The sequence below is a fragment of the Gobius niger genome (assembly GCF_951799975.1).
Source record: "Gobius niger genome assembly, chromosome: 1".
NCBI classification, from domain to species: Eukaryota; Metazoa; Chordata; class Actinopteri; order Gobiiformes; family Gobiidae; genus Gobius; species Gobius niger.
In genome coordinates, this window is record NC_136852.1 from 37,249,423 (window position 1) to 37,271,950 (window position 22,528).

Genomic DNA, 22,528 nt, shown 5'->3' on the forward strand with positions numbered 1-22,528 from the left:
TACTGTGACTCAAACATGATTTTTTCTTCTAATGCCTCAACTCTTTGCTTCCACTGCTGCCGTTCTTTCTCCTCCTGCTCCTTCCTTTTCCTGTCTTCAATTTCTCTCTGTTTTTGCTCTGAGTTTCTCAGAGCTTGTTCCTGTCTTATCTTGTCCTCCAGTTCTGTAATTTCTTTTTTTCTCTGCTGGTTGATTGTAGCTCTCTCCTCTCTCATTCGTTTTTCCATTGCTTCTATTTGCTGTTTGTGTCTGACTCGAAGTTCCTCCTCTTTCCTTCTCATCTCCTCCTCCTTCTCTTGCAGTATTCTCTTCATCGCCTTCTTTATGGCCACCTCGGCCTCTTGGAACATCTCTGTGGTGTAGCAGCTCGTTCCGTTTTCTAAAACCATTTTGTTGGCTTTTTCCAAGAGTTGTTGAACCTGTGATCGATCGTTTTTCTCTTGATTATTAAAGACGTGGAACCTTCCTCCACAGTCTCGAATAATTTTCTTCAGACTTTCGTCACTTTCCTCAATGTAAGTTTCAATGGACATGTCAGTCTCAAGGTGATCGCCTTTTGTGAAGAGAATTATAATGAAGGGACTTGCTTTCTTCCCAAAGTACTTTTTAATAAGAGCCACTGATTGTTTTTCTTCATTGGTGAAACGGTCGATGCGCAGCACCAACAAGAAGACATGCGGCCCCGGAGCCAGCATTGTGATGCATTTAACAAGCTCCACTTGGACTTTCTCCTTTGTCAAAGATGTATCAAACAAACCAGGAGTGTCAACAACCACGACCCTCTGTCCGTCAACCTCTCCTTCCGCTTTCTCACAGACTTTAGTGACAGATTTGGGGTGCATGACTGATTTAAAATGCTTTCGACCCAGAATTGTGTTTGCAGTCGCACTTTTTCCGTTGCCTGTTCTTCCAATCACCACAATCCTCAGACTCTCTCTGCTCTTTGATGGAGCAACGACAAGGTCGTCATTTTTTTTTTTTATAAAACCCTCTTCATCAGAACCTCAGTGAACATATCCTTTGTGAAACTTATGGGTGTCTGACCGCTCCTCTGCTCCACAGCATTCAGTATCTGCTCCCTGGTGTTGAATATCAGATATCGTCCTCCACAGCTCTGACTCAGCTCCTGGACGTCTCTGTCTCCTTTGTCAGAGTGAACCTCAGCTGTAGTAGGGTCTGAGTCCACAGTGAACAGAATCATAGTGAAGGGATTGACTGCAGAGCTGAATGTGTCCTGGATGGTCTTTAGCTCTGCCTTGTCTTCGTCGGTGAGGGGACCCACCGGTAGAACCAGGATGAAGGCATGGACGCCCTCAGGACCACAGAGGGAGATGCAGCTGAGGCACTGCTGCATCACTGCCTCCAGAGGTTTTCCAGACAGAGCCGGCAGCTCCACCAGAGACACCCAGCGCCCACACACCTCTCCCTGGTGTTTGACACACTGCCCTGGGCTGAGAGCTGCAGCCTGACCTAACATGGACTGAACTACTGAGCTCTTCTCTGCTCCTCTGCTCCCACACAGGACCAGGTTCAGAGATGGCTTTTGTTCAGTTGAAGTGTCTTCCTCCTGTGATGGTCCACAGCTCACACTCTCTTCATTTCTCTCTTTCAACATTTGGCCAATTCTTATGAACAGCTCTTTACATTTAAATTCTTTTAGATTTGGATCATCTTCAATGTTGTTCATCCACAGATATCTGTACTTACATTTGATGATCATGTCCTTTATCTGTGGGTCATTCAGGTATTTCTCCATGAACCCTGGCGTCTCTGCTCGCGGTGTGGAGATCAGCACCAGTGAATGTTCTAAGGCCTGTTCACTGAAGTTCTCCAGGACTGACTGTAGTCTGGTTTTGTGTTGCTCAGTGAAGTCTTCAGGCTGGAGAACCAGCAGGAACACATGAGGACCAGGGGCACTCAGGTCCTGAATGTCCCGTGTAAGCACATTGAGGTCGGAGCGCAGCAGGTCTGGAGTGTTGATCACAGTCAGGGTTTGGTCGTCTCTCTCTTCTCTGTGCAGCTCAGGCTTCTGTGGTTCTCGCTCTGCATCAAACGTTTGCTTCTTCAAAAGCAGATTTCCCACAGAGCTTCTTTGACTCCAGTTGTTCCCAAGAAGAACCAGCCTCAGCTCTGAAACTGGATGAAAAAGTTCCACCTTAGTTCAGCACAGATTTTTAAGGAAATAAAGTAAACAAGGACAACGACAATAAAAGCTTTGGTTTTCTTACACTCAGGCGGGATGACTCCGAAGCTGCCGCTGCGTTTTGGACGGGTTCCGTCTTTTCCTGTAACAAATATATAAAGGCTGAGGAGGTGGACCATGAGGACATTTCTTTCAGCGTTGATCTTTTTATTGTACCCTCTTCATCCAGCCTCATTGCAGCCTCTTATAAACTGTAAAAGTGTGTTACTGACCCAGAGGTGGGAGACTCCAGTCACATGGCTTAACTGGAGTCAGACTCGAGACGCAATTTTCAGGACTTGAGGATTTCTTAAGCAACGCTCCAAAAAGACTTGATTTGACTTAACTCGAGGCCAATGACTTTCTGTAACATTATAAGATAAGATAAGATAAACCTTTATTAATCTCACAAAGGAGAAATTCACTTGTTACAGTCGGCGTTACTTCACAGTCTTATTGTACAGTCTGACAGCAGTGGATATATTATATTATATTTATTATAGTTTTGAGTGTAACTGATGAAAGACAGGATTCAGTGTAAAGCCAGCACATTTATGTTTATATAAGATAATTAGCCTCGTGCTCTTTACTTTGGGTGAAAAAAGCTTCAAAACAGGGTAAAAAAAACACAATAAACAAGCGATAAAAACATGATGAAAAAGCACAAAAAGAGCCACAAAAACACGCCAGAAAAGCAACAATAACGAGATGAAAACATGAAGAAATGTGGCGACAATACAAGAAAAAAGTCACAATCAGTTTAGTAGGTCTTAGCTTTCAAATGGGGCGTTGCTCAGGCCTATGGGCTGCAGGCTTTTAGATTTGGGTGAAGCTGAGACAAATGCGCTTGGTTCAGATGTTAAGCATGTAAAACCAAAGCAGATGTGTAAATCGGAGACTCGCAAAACCAATGATAAAAACTGACGAAAATGTGTAAAAAGAAAGTTGAACATCCAGGTCATTTTCAAACATTGGCTTAGGGAGGAGGTATTTGCCAAACGTCATGCTTGTTTCACCAACTGAAGTATAGTGAAAGAATGCATTTCTGATTAATACTGAGTGTGAGGAAGTCACAGTCAGTGTGGAAAAGTCAAGATAATACAGTTTTTTACAGTGTTTTATTTTTTGGACATGCAATTTTGTGCACAATAATGAACATCAACAGACCTGAATCCACCATAGTCAACCTGGAGGATTAAATGATATTGTTGAATTTAGGGCATTTTGGACCTGCTTTACTGATCAGTGACCACTGGATTACAGGCTTCATTGGTTAAAACCATCATTGGTCACATCCTGAAGCAGTGTAAAGCAGAACACTGTGGCAGAATGGACAAACCCTGGCTTGTTGTTTACTGCAGGTGCTGGAACAATTCCCAGATCATCATGAGGGCAGAAATGTTTTTACTTTAAGAATGTAACTCGACAAGATGAGGTGGTTTTAACCGCACTAAAATAAATCCAGTTGTTTCCTCCAGTTGATCTTTGGAAATTATCTTTGAAACATTCTGCAGTTTATAATTGCATGTCTAGGCTTCTTTGTTTTCTGTTTCTCAGTGGTGTACTCTAACTACAGTACAAACAGAATAAGGACTCATACACATTTGAGGTACATTTTTCTTTAGAATAATGAAATACTTTTACTCAGTTACTACAGTTGAGAGTGGATAGAGTATATTTACTCAAGTAAGAGTAACGTTTGTGTAAGATCATTTTACTCAAGGAGGAATAAAGTCGTGACCCAAATGATTCATTAATCAAGTAAGAGTAAAACAAGTACAGAGTAAAATGTTACTTGAGTACTGAGTAAAAGTACAAAAAGAAACAAAACACGACATTTAGAGAATTAAGTTAAAAAAAAGATTTACTCAGTAGTATGAGTTACATACTCATACTTTATTGTAGTATAATTTTTTCATATTTTATTTTTATTTAAGCATATTTTATTTTTCTAGTATCTACACTTTTCTTAAGCGTGTACTTCCATCACTATGTACTGATACTTTGACTTCACTCTCTGTGGCGACGTGTGTGATTGGGTCAGACTAATAAAGCTTAGTATGTGACATGACATCACTAACACACGGTAAAGACTTACCAGTGTGACTTGCATCAGCGGCGGCCATTTCTAAACCATTTCAATCCATCCACCTGCAAACAGAAACAACAAGTGAGACGGGTCCAGGTCAATACAGTTTAGCTTTATATAGCTTTATAGCTTTAAGTCACTCTCATCTTATTGGAATAGATTTGCATTTGTGACTAAAAAGATTTTCATTGACCAACAAGTTTTCAAGAATCCTATAAATGTAACACAACATTTATATTAATATTCAAAATGTGCTATAATTAGAAAATCATGAAAAATTGCATCACTTCTGTTATTCAACTTAAACTGTGAAACTAAGATATAGACTCATTACACGCACAGTGACATATGTATATATAATAATCAACATTATAACAAAGTCTAATGTCAAGACTTTATTTGTTATAATGTTGATGATTATGTCTCACATATCTCACTGTGCATTTAATGAGAACTTTTTGTTATATTTATTCTAATGATATGACGAGCACCTGTAAAGTCACTGCAGTCACTGATAACTACAACATGAGGAATGCAAGATGTACTTTTTGTGCTGAATATATATAGTAATCTATATAAATCAATACAAATCTATTGAAATCAATGAGAAATGAGTCACCTGTAGCTGACTGTATGTCTGCCTCTGGCGCTAAAGGTTTATCCGAGTAAACTTTAAACTCACCAACAAACGCAGTTGTTTTCCTGAACGTCCGCATAAAGAAAGCACAGTGAGATGAGTGTGTCTGTGTAGTTTGGGTGTGTTGTGGCATTTGGTTTTCAAACCTGTCTGTCCAGTTTGGTTTGGTAAAAGAAAAACACAGTGATGTTGTGACACAAAGGCAAAGGCAGATCAGATTTCTCATAAGTTGCGTTCACATCTGTAAAACAGACAGTCCTTTCAAATCACAAGGTCACATGACTGTCCCAAAAAGGTGAAACATCAGCAATATATGAATGGTTTGTGAATGGATCAATCGCTTCGGAATAATAATCAGAACATTTATATTAGCTTTTTTCAATTCATTCAGATTCATTAGTTCCATAAGGTTTGAATGAATCACACTTTACTTTAGCGGCACAGACACTTTTTCAGTTTCCTTTTTCCTGCAGACGTTGCTAAAGCTGAGCACAGACCACACGATTTAAAAGATTTTATAAAGAATGGGGGAGGGGGGGGGGACACTACACGACTGTATTTAGTGTGATAATAGAACGACTGGGGGTTCACACAAAAGACTGAGAATCTTAAGAGCGAACTCACTGCACCAGTCTGTGTCTGTCTGATCAGCAAAGACAGGCCTTGGTTTGCGAGCGGGAAACACGTGTGTCCCGATTGGTCAACAGTGTCATGTGACCAAATGGAAATAATGAAATAAGAAAAGGAGGGGGACATACGCACTTAAATGATTGATTTGTTTATTTGATATGGACATGACAACAGCATTAGACAGAACAGATACGTTGCTTTCAGTGTTATAGCAAAACTGCACATTTACAACACGTGTCCATAGGAGGCTGCACATTTCACAAAACACATGTACAATATTTAAAAAGGTAAACAATACAGATGTGCAGCTTTGACTTGACCTTAGCCACTGGTCAAGTCAAAGCTGACCAGTGGGTCTCTATAGCCTGTCCGTCCATGGGAGTGGATCTCTCCTTCTGTGGTTCTCCCCAAGGTTTCTCTTTTCTCCTGCCGGGTTTTTTAGTTTTTCCTTGCCGTGCTGGAGAGTCTAAGGACGGGGGACGCCCACGCCGCTCGTCGCCACCTCCTATTGGACATTATATTTGCCATTATATTTACCTGAACTTTTAATTGTCATATTTATTGCTCTGTTTTATTGCCTTGATGTTTGGTGCAGCCCTGTGAGGCGACTTCAGTTGTGATATTGGGCTATACAAAACCATTAAACTTGAAACTTGTGTTGTGAACCGGAGCTACAGCAGCTCTGAGACTTTTACAAAGACACACATCAGTGTTTCTGTTACCGAAACACCCAGGATTAAAACCGGTGACAAGAACACTTATTTCAGTGTCTGGTTCTGCGCTGGGCCTTGATGATGCACAGAGCCTCCGGAGAAAGCTAATGCTAAGCTAAACCTCAAGTCATCACGTGAAAACGAGAAATATGCACAAATAAAGTCAATAAAACCACCACACACATAAAGAACCGTTTAACAATGATCACACACGGAGCCTGGCTTGTTGATTTCGTAGTTTATTGCTCACATTTCATCTACAGTGAGTCGTAGCCGAGTGGTTTTCTCCCGGAGCTAAGGCACTATTAGCCACGACAAGCTAACAACCTTCACCTTCACAACATTCATTGAAAACAGGCAGCATATTATGCACAAATAACGTCAATAAAGCAGCAACTACTCGAAGCAGCCTTTACGATGATCACACAATGAGTCTGGCTTTACACATTTGTGGTTTATTGCAGACTTTTCATCAACAATGAGCTGTAGTCGATTATAACAAGCTAACGGGTAACCTCGAAAAACCATTGTCCACCTGCACAGATAATGTCCGTCTTTTGAATGGTATGGGCTCCTGCAGATCCTGGTGTCGTCCATGGGGGTATAGTTAGAGATCCATAGGGCATGGCAGATGCAAAGAGAAGCCTCCAAACAGCAGTTATTTTTCAGGCAAGAGCCCCTTCCAAGCGTCCGGTGTGGAAGGTTCGTCTCCAAATAATATCCTGTGTGGCCATTGTTCACAAAGTGATAAACAGTAGCTCCTTTCCAACGATAAAAATTAAAATCGTAGTTTCAATACTGTGGAGACAACGAGCGCAGTGTTGTGATGCCACAGACAGCGTGTGGAGGGGGCGTGTCAGAAAGGGTCAGAGGTTCTTAAAGAGACAGAGGCCTATTTCAAGTCATTTGCTACAGCCATTTTGAAAGAGCAATTTTATACAAGGCAGTTATTCTAATTTACTGCATTGACAGACCAACAGAAGGTTTGGTCATCATTGTAGTGTGATATAGACTGGTGCTATGTGGCTGAAAAAAGCAGAATACCCCCTCTTTAAGGCTTTGATAGCACTTTTAGACACCGCTTCGTTGATGGTCTCGTATTGGAGCAATTGCTTGTAGAGCCAGCTCCAACACGTTGGCTCTCATTGATGCTACAAACTGTTGTTTTTCCTCATTCTCAACATCTATGTTCAGACCAGCGAGTGGCTCCTCGATATCCTTGTTGGGCAACAGATGAAAGTTCTTCCGATACCGAATGATTGAATTGAATGAATGATGACAATTTTGAGGTCGTTGAAGAGATTGGACAGAATGACCTAGAAAGTTAAACCATGCACAGGGCAAACAGTCTTCCCAGAGAGCAGGCTCCAGATCATGACTTAGGTGGTGAACAATAAATGAGACAATATTAAATTATAAGGATAAACCACCAAGAATGTATTCTTTACATGATTCATGTCTTTATAGCCACTCTAAAAGAAGTTGTAGACCATATTTGAGGACAATGAGATATTGTGATAAGTAACACTGCAATACTTAAACGGTAAAAACACGATTATTTTATGTCAAATCTGGCCATTCAAACACCTATGAGGTGGACCACTTAAATATCATTTTATTTACTTGAAATTTTGCAAGATGTCTTGTCATTGATTGGAACAAAATAAAGAAGGGTAGAAATTAGTTCTGAAACATGAAGGCAAATGATGCATCCTAAGGCTCATACACAGGGAACCATTGGTAAAGGAGCAATCACTGTTTTAGTTTCAACCCCTATTTTCCACACAGAAAGCCAATATACTCCTGAACATATAGTTTTGTTACTTTTTATAGCCTAACTTTGGACGGGCTGTACATGCTATTGTGCACCGCCTGTGAGGATAACATTAAATTGCTATTTATCACACTGGGTCAGGCTGTACAGTCGGACTATCTCTGTCATAGCCTTGACTGTGGCACTCAGACTCTTGCTCAGTATGATGCTCTGAGAGTATTTATCCCTTTTCTGTGGAAGCACAGACAGACTTGAATGGTAGGACTAGCGCAATGTCTCGAGTTCATGTCTCAGGGTCCCGCACCGATGGTAAATAAACTTCTCCTGTTTAAGACATCCAGACTGCTGCCTATTGTTCATCTATACTCTCGAACACCATTGTTAATTCTCTAACACCACCGGATAGCCTAATGTGCATCTAGCCATGGCTAATCCTGCCTTATATCAACGGGACACGTTATTTACGGTTACAAAGTACACAAAGCCCAGCTATACGATCGTCGTACAACAGACACCGATGAGAGTGGCTTCTCACAACAGGTTGGTGATAAACACTCGAATAGAGGCTACAAGATAGCTTAGCATTAGCACACGGTTAGCGGTCTGACTGGCAGAGTACCGGACTTCTTTGTTTTTTTTACCCACAACCGTTGGATTAGCTCTGAATTTTCATGAAATCTGATCAGTTACATCAACGTCCGGCTAGTGGACAAAAGAGAGGTGAGACAAGCGGAGCTCTGACCCGAGGGAAGAGAGAGGGTGCCCGGGGACGGCACCTGACCCTGCCCCCCCTCCGCTACTGTCTGGCCCCGTGGAGGCGCTGGGCATCTCGTCCTGTTTGCAAAGTTAACGATTTTTACATACTGACACTTCAGTTGTGGAGATGCTGCAGAGACGCACTGACTTGGAGAGACTGGGAGAGAGGGATGTAATGCTGCGGGCTCACACAAGCACTCGCTCGGCCTCCTCTCCCCGTCTCGCTCTGGTCCCGCAGCGACCTGGAGCCGAGCAAACGACGTTAGCTTACTACTCGTGCTTCCAAACATATTCGGTTAACTTTGGCCCGTGTTGATCAGCCCAGCATGGCTGTTTGGCTCCACGGAGTTCGCCCGGCCGTGCACCCTCCTCTCTCCAGGAGACACAGCTCGAGTGGTGGCTGTGGCAGCAGCACCTTATACAGTTGAACTGTGATTCTCAACCCATTTAACAAGTGAACACGCTCTATCTACATAAGAGTCCCCATATTTAACATAGAACAAGCCTACAATAATAATACTTAAAGAAAGAAATTGGCAAGCTATAGTCGACATGATGTTAGGTAAAGTGCCAAACTACCGCAATCATCCAACTTACTTTCTCCACAGGACCAATAATACACTCTTCAGTCTAACTTAATTCACCGTTGTGTTCATTATGAAACGAAATGAGGACATTCTGACCTGATAAAGCATTGATGAAGCACGATGAAAGTTGAAACCTTTCTTGCTTCTCTCGCTCATAGCCACACCATGTGCTCAGTAATTTACCACTTATTACAGGCGGCACAGGGCCATTGGAAATGTTACTGTTTGAAACCTAATTACTTATAGTAAAATGAAAAATTCCATCCATTCATCCATCTTCTTCCACTTGTCCGTTGCCGGGTCGTGGGGGCACCAGCCCCTTATTGCTCCTCCTGCAGGTGGTGGGTCCACGGGAGGACGGCCTCACGATTTAACAGGCCTGTTAGTCTCTCATAAGGGGCTTCTGATGAAAATGAAAGATTCCCATAATGCATTGCAAAATACAGGTTGACTGTGATTTATAAAACCAATTACTTATTGTAAAAAAAATACTGTAGAAGCTGCAGAAATGTGTTACAGTGTATATTACCCTAAGCACTCGTCACATTCGTGTGCCTATGGTGCCACCTTCTGGATTGTTTTGGGTACGTTACACAAAGATACTTGTGGTCACTGACAACACACACTAAAAATAGGTACATTTTGTTTGAAATAAGGATATTTGCCCTTGATTTGAGTAGGTTAGGAAGATAATTTGCCAGTGGAACAAGTAGTTTGCACATAAAACAAGAAAAAAAGATCTCACTGCTTAAATCTAATAAATCTCATTTTACTTGAAATATGTTTTTTCTTCTTTTTTTTTTAAGGGCATAATTACTTTAGAGGAATTTTTGCAATGCACTTTAAAACAATATTATCTTCTCTTTTTTGTATTGGTTTAACCTCTTAACTCCCGCCTGAACCGAGAGCATTTTCTCCAGTTCAGCTTTACCCAAATCCAGTGTAACACCTCATTTGAAACCTACAAACTAGATTGATCTTTTTCCTCACATCATCAGATTTTTTTTCATCATTTTTTTTGTTGGGCAGTCATCTCATTTTTGTCAAATTTTCGTGACTTTTTTGTCACTTTTTCGTCAAATTTTTCAATTTTTTTTGTCCATTTTTTTGTCACCTTTTCGTCAAATTCTTCGCATTTTTTTGTCAAATTCTTAGCACTTTTTCGTCCATTTTTTTTTCAGTTTTTGTCAATTTTTTATTTTATTTTTTTCACATTTTCTTCTTTGTTTTCATCTCAGTTTTGTTGCTATTTTCACACCTTTTCTTCCAGAAGCTTTTGGATTGGGGTAAAGCTGGAGAAAATGTGCTCGGTTCAGGTGGGAGTTAAGGGGTTGAAAACAGAAAATAAAATGTGTATCTCCTCGAAGTTGCTGCTTTGCATGTACAAACTCATCTGAGTACATGTTATAGTGCAGACAGCCCAAAGCATAAAAGCCCAAATGATGAAACTATCAAAACCTCGTCCACTCTCGGAATCAAACCAAAGAATTACTTAGACACAAGATGGATAACTACGCCTTTTAAAGAAGGTATTGACATTTTATTTTTCAACTAAGACTCATAGTAAAGAGTCAAACATTACAGCGATCTAGTCCAGTAGATTTAGAATAATCTGGATTTAGTAGTGAATGATGTTGACGTATTGACAGTAATAGTGATAGGAAATACAACTTAACCTTTCAGCTATTGCAGCAAATAGGTCCAGTTTAAAATATGAAAAGGATAACTTCATTTGTAACAAAAGATTAGTTTATTGCAAAGTTAAAATAGTCCCTTTTATGGCTTCTTGTCATTATAACAAATTACTTACATCACACAGGTTCAATCTCTACTAAAAAAAAAAGGTTAATACACCAGTTCCATTATGGCTTCTCTCAGACAATGAGGCACACATTTCCCATCTGGAGCCATTCCATTTGTTACAATATCATAGAGCATGAAATCAAAAATATTCAATAATCTGATGAGCTGGTGTTACAGATTTTACACGTAGTTGTGAAACATAAGCAGAAATTATTAAAACAGGTGGGAACAAGAGTTTTCTTAGAATAGAGTGCAATGTTTGTCGGAAACGCATTTCATCATAGGGAAAAAAGGTTGATTTTTTTTGTACTCACTAGCATTGTTGTAAGTACAAAGACCATACAATGAACATGTCAAACCCAATAATGTATCAAATCTCCCAAAGAGACACACACTAAGATTTCAACATCAAATTCCAGATCTAGAACCCCACCTATTTATGAAATGACACAGTTAGACTGATTTACTTCCTCTATCAGGTCGCTTAACTCTCTCTCATGCTCCTTTTGCAAAGCCTTCGTTTCTTGTTCCTGTTCTCTTTGCTTGGCTTTTTTCTCCCTCGCGTTTACGGACTTCATTTCCTTTTCATGCTTTGCGACTGCCTCGTTTATTTCTCGTTGCTGTTTTGAGATGACTTGATTCATTTTAATCAACTTGACAGGCCGTTTCCACAGCCGTTTCACCAACACACTTACTTCTTTCTGATGCTTCTCCATCTTTTGCCTATCTTTGTGAGCGGCCAGTGCCGTTAACACATCATACTCCTTTTCTTTGTCTTTGATTTGCTTGCTGTGCTGTTCTTTGATATACTCCAAGTCCTTTCTGTGTTTCTCTTTGAACTCATTGTGCTCTTCTGCTTTTCTTCTGGCCGTCTCTTCATAGTTTCTCTTCAGTTCCTCTACTTTTTTTTGATATCCCTCCTGCTGCTCCTTTCTCTTCTCTTTCTCTTGTTGTAGTTTCATCTTATCTTCCTCAAGTCTTTGATTAAAATGTTTTCTTTGTTGTTTTATTGCCTTTTGTTTTCTATCCTCTTCCTTTTGTCTTTCTTCATCTTTTTTCCACCATTCTCTCCTTTCTTTGTCCCACTGCTCTCTCTCCTGTTCCATGTGTTTTCTGTCCTGTTGTAATTGTTTTTCTTTTAACTCAGCTTCTAATTTCATTTTCTCCTCCAATTCTTTATGTTTTCGTTCCAGTTCCTGACGCTGTTTCGTTCTCTTCCTGTCCTCTTCTTTGCTCTTTTCCTGAGCTTTCTTTCGCAGCTCTTGCTCCTCTTTGATTTTCTCCTCCTTTTCTTTCAGCTCTCTCTCTTTCTGCTCTTTCTCTTCTTTGATTTTTCTCATTTCCCGTAATCTTTTTGCTTCCTGTTGACGTCTTTCTTCATCTTCATGTTGCCGTTTTTCGGACCATTCTTTCCGTTCTTTTTCCCCCTGCTTTTTCGCCTGTTCCTTTTGCATTGCGATATCCAGTAGTTGCCTTTTAAATGTCTCTTTAGACTCTTCTTCTAACTTAATCTTATTTTCTAGGTCTTTACGTATTTGCTCCCATTTCTGACGCTGTTGCTCCTCTTGCTCTTTCCGCTTCCTGTCTTCCTCTTTTCTCTCTTCTTCTTGTCTATTTTGCCGTTCCAGCTCCTCTTGCATCATTCTCTCCATTTCTTTCAATTCTTTCTCTTTGAGTTCTTTTTTTTCCTCTATTTGCTTTTTTTCTTCAAGCCTTTTTTTCTCCATTTTTCTTCTTTCTTCATCTTCATGTTGTTGTTTTTTGCACAATTCTTTCCGTTCTTTTTCCCCCTGCTTTTTCACCTGTTCCATTTGCATTGCGATATCCAGTAGTTGCCTTTTTAATGTCTCTTTAGACTCTTCTTCTAACTTAATCTTATCCTGTAGGTCTTTACGTATTTGCTCCCATTTCTGACGCTGTTGCTCCTCTTGCTTTTTCCTCTTCCTGTCTTCCTCTTTTCTCTCTTCTTCTTGTCTATTTTGCCGTTCCAGCTCCTCTTGCATCATTCTCTCCATTTCTTTCAGTTCTTCCGCTTTGTGTTCTCTTTCTTCCTCTATTTGCTTCTTTTCTTCGAGCCTTTTTTTCTCCATTTTTCTTCTTTCTTCATCTTCATGTTGTTGTTTTTTGCACCATTCTTTCCATTCTTTTTCCCCCTGCTTTTTTGCCTGTTCCTTTTGCATTGCGATATCCAGTAGTTGCCTTTTTAATGTCTCTTTAGACTCTTCTTCTAACTTAATCTTATCCTGTAGGTCTTTATATATTTGCTCCCATTTCTGACGCTGTTGCTCCTCTTGCTCTTTCCGCTTCCTGTCTTCGTCTTTTCTCTCTTCTTCTTGTCTATTTTGCCGTTCCAGCTCCTCTTGCATCATTCTCTCCATTTCTTTCAGTTCTTCCGCTTTGTGTTCTCTTTCTTCCTCTATTTGCTTCTTTTCTTCGAGCCTTTTTTTCTCCATTTTTCTTCTTTCTTCATCTTCATGTTTTTGTTTTTCGGACCATTCTTTCCGTTCTTTTTCCCCCTGCTTTTTCGCCTGTTCCTTTTGCATTGCGATATCCAGTAGTTGCCTTTTAAATGTCTCTTTAGACTCTTCTTCTAACTTAATCTTATCCTGTAGGTCTTTATATATTTGCTCCCATTTCTGACGCTGTTGCTCCTCTTGCTCTTTCCGCTTCCTGTCTTCCTCTTTTCTCTCTTCTTCTTGTCTATTTTGCCGTTCCAGCTCCTCTTGCATCATTCTCTCCATTTCTTTCAGTTCTTCCGCTTTGTGTTCTCTTTCTTCCTCTATTTGCTTCTTTTCTTCGAGCCTTTTTTTCTCCATTTTTCTTCTTTCTTCATCTTCATGTTGTTGTTTTTTGCACCATTCTTTCCATTCTTTTTCCCCCTGCTTTTTTGCCTGTTCCTTTTGCATTGCGATATCCAGTAGTTGCCTTTTTAATGTCTCTTTAGACTCTTCTTCTAACTTAATCTTATCCTGTAGGTCTTTATATATTTGCTCCCATTTCTGACGCTGTTGCTCCTCTTGCTCTTTCCGCTTCCTGTCTTCGTCTTTTCTCTCTTCTTCTTGTCTATTTTGCCGTTCCAGCTCCTCTTGCATCATTCTCTCCATTTCTTTCAGTTCTTCCGCTTTGTGTTCTCTTTCTTCCTCTATTTGCTTCTTTTCTTCGAGCCTTTTTTTCTCCATTTTTCTTCTTTCTTCATCTTCATGTTTTTGTTTTTCGGACCATTCTTTCCGTTCTTTTTCCCCCTGCTTTTTCGCCTGTTCCTTTTGCATTGCGATATCCAGTAGTTGCCTTTTAAATGTCTCTTTAGACTCTTCTTCTAACTTAATCTTATCCTGTAGGTCTTTACGTATTTGCTCCCATTTCTGACGCTGTTGCTCCTCTTGCTCTTTCCGCTTCCTGTCTTCCTCTTTTCTCTCTTCTTCTTGTCTATTTTGCCGTTCCTGCTCCTCTTGCATCATTATCTCCATTTCTTTCAGTTCTTTCTCTTTGAGTTCTTTTTCTTCCTGTATTTGCTTCTTTTCTTCAAGTCTTATTTCCTCCATTTTTCTTCTTTCTTCATCTTCATGTTGTCGTTTTTTGCACCATTCTTTCCGTTCTTTTTCCCCCTGCTTTTTCTCCTGTTCCGTTTGCATTGCGATATCCAGTAGTTGCCTTTTAAATGTCTCTTTAGACTCTTCTTCTAACTTAATCTTATCTTCTAGGTCTTTACGTATTTGCTCCCATTTCTGACGCTGTTGCTCCTCTTGCTCTTTCCTCTTCCCGTCTTCCTCTTTTCTCTCTTCTTCTTGTCTATTTTGCCGGTCCTTGTCCTCTTGCATCATTATCTCCATTTCTTTCAGTTCTTTCTCTTTGAGTTCTTTTTCTTCCTCTATTTGCTTCTTTTCTTCAAGCCTTTTTTTCTCCATTTTTCTTCTTTCTTCATCTTCTTGTTTTTGTTTTTCCCACCATGTTTGTCTTTCTTTTTCCCACTGTGTTCTTTCCTGTTCCAACTGTCTCCTGTTTTCCTGCAGTTTTGTGTCAAATGCTTCCTTTGACCTTTCCAATTCTTTCTGTTTTTGGTCCCATTCCTGACGCTTTATTTCCTGTTCTTCCTCCCTCTTCCTATCTTCTGCCTCTCTCTTTTCTTGTTCCTTCTTTCGCAGCTCTTGTTCCTCTTTGATCTTTTGTTCCTTTTCTCTGAGTTCTTGTTCGATCTGTAGTTTTTCTTTTTCAAATTCTTTTCTTTGTGTGTCCATTTGCCTATTTAGTTCTTCCATTTCCTGTTGATATTTCCGCTCCATTGCCTCCATTTCTCTTTTCATCTCCTCCTCCTTCTCCTTCATTATTCTCTCCGTCTCTTTCTGGATGGCCGCCTCCGCCTCTTGGAGCATGGCGCTGGTGAAGCAGCCGCCACCATTCGCCTTTACCATGTCATCGATCTTCTTCATCAGTTGTTCCACCTGAGTGTGGTTCTTATCATCATAGTTATTAAGCACATGGTACCTTTTTCCACAGTTGAAGAGCATTTTTTTAAAGGAATCATTGCATTCCTGTTCTATGTACTCTTCAATTGACATGTTATCACGTTGAATTGCATCACCGTGTGTGAAGAGAACAATTGTAAAGGTTTCAGCCTTTTTCCCAAATCCTCTTTTAATCAGTTTAAGTAAGCACCAGCAGAAAGACGTGAGGTCCCGGAGCCAAAAGACTGATGCATCTCAACATTTCCTCATTGACCTCATCTTCTGACAAGTTGGTATCAAACAGACCGGGAGTATCAACCACTTCAACTTGCCGTCCATCTACAGTGGCTAACTGTTTGTTGCAATTTCTGGTGACAGAGCTTTGGCTTGCTTTGGCTAGAAACTTCTTTTCTCCCAGGATGGTGTTTCCTGAAGAGCTCTTTCCACTGCCGGTTTTTCCAATCAGTGCAATTCTGAGACAATCGGGCTTCAGATTATCATTACCTACAAAAAGAATGAGAGTTAATATTACAAGAAAGGTATTGTGCAGAAATTTAAAATACACATTAAAGGCACTATACCTAATTTTACCTATACAAATGGAACACAATTTTTTGTCCAAATTTAGTGTATTCTAAACTGTTTGTGGGGGGAAACAGTGTGCATCTAATTTTAAAGCATTTGTATCAACTTTAGGAACTTTCAGGCTATTTTTCTAGCATTTCTGTGAAAGAAAATCTGCAAAGTGACCCTGCAATGAATTTGGATGCTACAAATATATTAGGAAAGGTACGAATGACTATGGACCACAACTAACATTTTAATTTTGTGGCTTCCCCTTTCATTGTTTGTAATAAAGAAAAATCAGGTTTAGGGCCTTTAATTAGTTGATGTTAACACATTGAGTGCCGCACTGTTTTGGGGATTTAGCTGTAGAGCGCCAACAATCCAGACCATTTTTCATGATATTTGGAGCACCACAGCGTATTCTGTGTTATAGGTATGGACACATGCTATGCCTCGTTTGAAAGACGAGATTCTAAGCCGGGCCTACTCAACAGGCGGCCCGCCAACCAATTAAATCTGGCTCGCGCCTCATTATATATATTTTTTATTTTGCATTATCCGGGTTCACGTCGCTCCGCGCCACGTTCGTGCCGGAATCATGCCTCTTTGCGTAGCAGTGTGCCTTCAGCCTTCAAGCATCATCTCCTACTGCGCGGGCTCAAATGAAAACATGGCTCTGTAAAACGGTGTAAAATGAGAAAACTGTCCTTGTGCTTCAGTTTAAAAAATCTGTCAGTCCGTCCTACGATAAGCCTCCTGTTTTCTGTGTGTGCTTAGTGTTTTTGGAGTTTTGTTCGGATTATCCCGTGCAGAAGCAGGACCCTTCGCGGTCCTCGGCGGATGGACCACATGTTCCCTGTCGTCTTCATCGTTATATATCAGTTATGGATGTTTGTAAAGCGGACGATAAAGCTGATAGTGCGTGAGTTTTGGAAACTGCTCTGCACCGACAGTACTAATGTTCAACCGGTCAACACACTAAAGCTCGCTCTCTGGGCTCAAATTTAACTAAATAACATCTGAATCATTCATCTGACAGGTGCATTTTCTTCCTTTCTCCCCCGACTTCATTCGAAAGTACAAGCGCAGGGATGCTCTTTAACAGGTAAAAGAGAGGCTGAATAATGTGGATGAGCACACCATCTCCGAGGAGCTTCTTTCACTTTTTTTTATAAAGGAGCCAGGCTGATGGTCAGAATCACCTGGCTGGAAGATTCACCTATTGTGCATGTTTTTTAGTGGTAGGGGAAACCGCAGTACCCGGACGAAACCTACGCGGAGACGGGGAGAACATGCAAACTCCACACAGCAAGGCCCCGTCCTGGTGGGAATCGAACCCGGGACCTTCTAGCTGCAGCTAACCGCTGCGCTATCGTGCCGCCCAACTGTTTTGATCTTTCTATGGGAAGAAGCTCTGTCAGGTTTACAGCTGTTCACTACGCAACACCACGCCCCCTCAGACTAAATTTAAAAAAAAAGAAACCATAATATATACAGTGCCTCTCGTAAGTATTCATACACTTTGAACTTTTGCACATTTTGTCATGTTTACAACGCTACAAGATTTTATTTAGATTTTTTTACTGAACATTCACACACAAGTAACAGACAACTGTGAAGTGAAAGCAAAATGATACATGATTCTGTTATTTTTCAAAAAATATAAAAGTGAAAAGTGGGGCATGCATAAGTATTCATACAGCATTTTCTGAGTGCATTAAATTGTCTTTAAAACATTCCTAATGACTCCAGAATGTTCACACCTTGGCCTAACCATTAAATAGAGGCCACCTGTGTGTAATCTACTCTCAGTATAATTTCAGCTGTTCTTTTAGGCCCTCAGAGCTGTGGTCGGAGTGTGTTGGTCACTAAACAACATCATGAAGGCCAAGGAGAACACCAGAGAGGTCAGGGATAAAGCTGTGGAGAAGTTTAAAGCAGCATTAAGTTATACAAAGATTTCCCAAGATTTAAACATCTCCCGGAGCAACTGTTCAATCCATCATTCAGAAATGGAAAGAGTAAAGCACCACTGCAGACTTACCAAGACACGGCTGTTCACGTAAACTAACAAACTGAACAAGGAGAGCACTGGTAAGAAATACAACCAAGTGCCCCAAGATACCTCTGGAGGAGCTGTGAAGTCCTGCCGCTGAGCTGGGGGAATCTGTACATGGGACAACTATAAGTCGTATCTACACAAATCTGGCCTTCATGAACGAGTGGAAGAAGAAAGCCATTATTGAAAGGAGGCCATAAGAAATCCTGTTTGAAGTTTGCTAGAAGTCATATGGAGGACACAGCTCCATGTGGAAGAAGGAGCTTTGGTCAGATGAGACAAAAATGGAACTTTTTGGCCCAAATGCAAAACGTTATGTATGGAGCAAACCTAACACTGCTCATGGTCCTGAGTGCACCTTCCCCAGTGTCAAATATGGGGGGGAGCATCATGCTGTGGGGCTGCTTTTCCTCAACGGGGACTGGGGAGATTGTAAGAATAGTTTTGAAGATGGATGGAGCCAAATACAGGGACATTTTGGAGGAAAACCTGCTGGAGTCAGTAAGAGAACTGAGGCTGGGGCGGAGATTCACCTTCCAGCAGGACAATGACCCTAAACACAAATATAAATCTACAATGGAATGGTTCAATAAAAACATATTAATGTGTTAGAATGGCCCAGTCAAAGTCCTGACCTAAATCCTATTGAAAATCTGTGGAATAATCTGAAAACTGCTGTTCACAAACGCTCTCCTTCTAATGTGACAGAGCTTGAGTTGTTTTTTAAAGATGAATGGGCTAAAATGTCAGTCTCTACATGTGCAAATCTTGTAGAGTCAAACCCCAAAAGACTTTCTGCTGTTATTACAGCAAAAGGGGGTTCCACAAAGTATTCATTCATGCTGTATGAATACTTATGCACGCCCCACTTTTCACTTTTCTATTTTTTGAAAAATAACCAAATCATGTATCATTTTGCTTTCACTTCACAGTTGTCTGTTACTTGTGTGTGAACGTTCAGTAAAAAAAATCTAAATAAAATCTTTATGTTTAGGGTTGTAAACATGACAAAATGTGCGAAAGTTCAAGGTGTATGAATACTTTCGAGAGGCACTGTATATATAAAATGTCCAGATTCATCATCACAGAGCTACCAAAATCACACATAAGGTGTATTAGAGTGTCTAGTTTCGTAAAAAAAAAAAAAAAATTCCATTTGTAGCGCTCAATGTGTTAAGAATCACTTACCATTGTTGATTGTATCATGTTTCATATCCTCAATTTCTCTGTGTAGGGCTGCAATCTTTTTGATGTGAGCCTGTTGAACTGTTTCTGTTGTGTAGCTGGATGAATTATCCTTAGTCTTCAAATTATGTAAATAATCCAGCAGCTCAGAGACCTGCTGCTGCCCCCTGGTGTTGACTATCAGATATCCTCCTCCACAGCTCTGACTCAGCTCCTGGACGTCTCTGTCTCCATTGACAAAGTCAACCTCAGCTGTAGTGGGGTCTGAGTCCACAGTGAACAGAATCATAGTGAAGGGATTGACTGCAGAGCTGAATGTGTCCTGGATGGTCTGTAGCTCTGCCTTGTCTTCATCGGTGAGGGAACCCACCGGTAGAACCAGGATGAAGGCATGGACGCCCTCAGGACCACAGAGGGAGATGCAGCTGAGGCACTGCTGCATCACTGCCTCCAGAGGTTTTCCAGACAGAGCCGGCAGCTCCACCAGAGACACCCAGCGCCCACACACCTCTCCCTGGTGTTTGACACACTGCCCTGGGCTGGGAGCAGTAGCCCGACCTAACATGGACTGAACTACTGAGCTCTTCTCTGCTCCTCTGCTCCCACACAGGACCAGGTTCAGAGATGGCCTCTGTTCAGCTAAAGTGAGAAAAGAATGACTGTTTTTGGAGTCAGTTTGGTCTATCATCTCCATAAGGTGGTTGCAGTTTTCAAACAGACAATATTTTCCTTCACAATCAAAGAGAAGTCTGTCAACAGGATCAGTCTTCTTATCTCCCTGAATAATTACAACTATGGAGTGTTTAAAAGCGTTTGGACCAAACAGACTCAGGATGGAGTTGAGAGTCCGTCTGTTGTTTTCAGTGAAATCTGACGGCTTCACTAACAGCAGCAGGATGTTGGGTCCTGGTGAACACAGAGACACACAGCTTCTAATCTCTGCCTTAACCTGAAGCTCGGACACATTGAAAAGGTCTGGAGTTTTAACCACTGTCAGCAGTGTTCCATTGGCATTGCAGAAGGTGGCCGCGCAGTGTTGAGATGCAGAATGGAGATCTTGAGTTCCACTGAGGATGTTAACAATTTTTGTCTTTTTGTCATCACTTTTCCCAAACAGCACAATCCTCATGGCAGATGCTAAGAGAAACAAGTAGAAATTGTAAGACACATTGTATGTTTCGTTTAAAAGAACTTACACTTAATATTTTTGGTTTTAAGGGTTAATATTAAATATTAATATTAAAGCAAGTGAAATCCAAGCAATCCCTATCACACCAAGCACTCCCTTTCAAGCTACAAAACCGACCCAAGTTTTTCATGCTACAAGCCCTGCATTTGTTCCACACGTTCAACAGACTCCTATCATATAAGCAAAGGCCACAAGTCAAACACTCAAAGCATCAAGTCCTCCATTCATCCCTCAAGCCACACAAGTTCATACAGTCGTAACGCAACCACAGCCAAATCCTGATCTAGTTGCAAATCGATAGTTGCGTCTAAGTGCAAATCGACTTCCAACTCCAGAACCTGCGTTGTTCACTGAAGACCCCCTAAAGTTCAAAGACTTTAGGTTTCATTTGAAACCTTGATTGAAAGACAGAACATTCCCAAGAATGAGAGACTTTACTATCTCAGGAAGTATCTCTGTGGATCTGCAAAAAGAGCAGTAATGATTACTCCTAGTAGGCACAGATGAAGCGTACGACTCAGTTTGGAAAGTGCTGGAAAAGCGTTTTGAGGATCTGTTCACCAAAGGAAAATGCTTCAGACAAGCTTCATGGTTGGCCAAAAATAAGCTACAAAGATGGAAGTGAGTTAATGGAATTTGCTGACTTTCTTGGAAGTTGTGAAGCTGCGATACCACACATAAAGGCATTAGAAGTTCTCAATGATTGTATGGAAATTCAGAGACTCTTCTTGAAACTTCCAGATTGGTTGACTACAAGATGGAACCGCACAGCCATGAAAATAAGACAAACAAATAATGGAGAGTATCCATCCTTCCGCACGTTTGTGGAGTTTGTGTCCATGGAAGTTGATTTAGCATGCGATCTCATTGCCTCAATGCAAGCACTCAAAGGTTTGGACACAAGTAAACCCAAACATTCACGCAGTCAAGTCACTCAAGCAAGAACGCTAACAACAAACTCAAGTCACTCAACAAGTTCAGGTCACACAAATACTGTGACCTGTCTCTTCTGCAAAAGGAATGGCCACACTCATGACAAATGTTTCAAGTTCACGGAAAAAACAGTTCAAGATCGTATCAACCGACAGAAAAGCTGTGTTTTGGATGTTTAAAGACTGGACATCATTCAAAGAAGTGCAATAAAAGGAGCACATGTGAAAAATGTCAAAGGAGACATCCTACTTGTCTGCATGACGACAAGTTCATGGAACGTAAAAAGGCAACACCTGCAATAACTGCGTTAACTCTCAAGACAAAGTAGACACTGACGATGCAAAGGAAGAAAAAATCGAACAGGGTAACTCAAGAAACCTCAAGCACGTTGACGTCCTCTATACCAGTGTTTTTCAACCACTGTGCCGTGGCACACTAGTGTGCCGTGAGATATTGTCTGGTGTGCCTTGGGAAATTATCCAATTTCACCTAGTTTTTTTTTTTTTAAACAAATGCATTATTATCCACAAATAATGTACCGTGTGATCAGCAGAGTAGCGATATACTACTCTTCCACATCAGGTAGTTAAATTCTTTGAGACAAGAGAATTAGTGAGGCATTGGGGCATTGTGGCTCGCGAGACTATACGGTGTTCCTATTCAAGACACTTTGATGAGAACGACTGAATATAGGCTACATTTTCTGCTGGTGGTGTGCCTCGTGATTTTTTCAATGAAAAAAATGTGCCTTGGCTCAAAAAAGGTTGAAAAACATTCTCTATACTACCTGTCTGGTCTCATCCACAAACCACTCAGAGAAAGAAGTTCTAGCGTATGCGCTTCTCAACTTACAGAGTGATACATCCTTCATCTTGGATGAAGTAGCCCAAGATCTCAACACAGATAAAAGCAAAGCCAGATTGCGGCTATCAACTATGTCTGCCAAGTCAACAGTTATACCATGTGAGAAGTTGGTAAACCT

General features: G+C 40.8%; 1 protein-coding gene across 1 annotated transcript; it reads right to left on the bottom strand.

Annotated features, from left to right (window-relative positions):
- Positions 1–979: 979 nt before the first annotated feature.
- On the bottom strand, positions 980–20,161 carry LOC306973733 (uncharacterized protein; the record flags this gene model as incomplete). Its single annotated transcript, XM_079570735.1, is given in 5 exon segments — positions 980–2,136; positions 2,229–2,285; positions 14,518–15,815; positions 15,817–16,117; positions 19,428–20,161. Coding segments are annotated over 5 exon segments (3,504 nt in total). The 5' UTR covers positions 20,119–20,161.
- Positions 20,162–22,528: the final 2,367 nt, after the last annotated feature.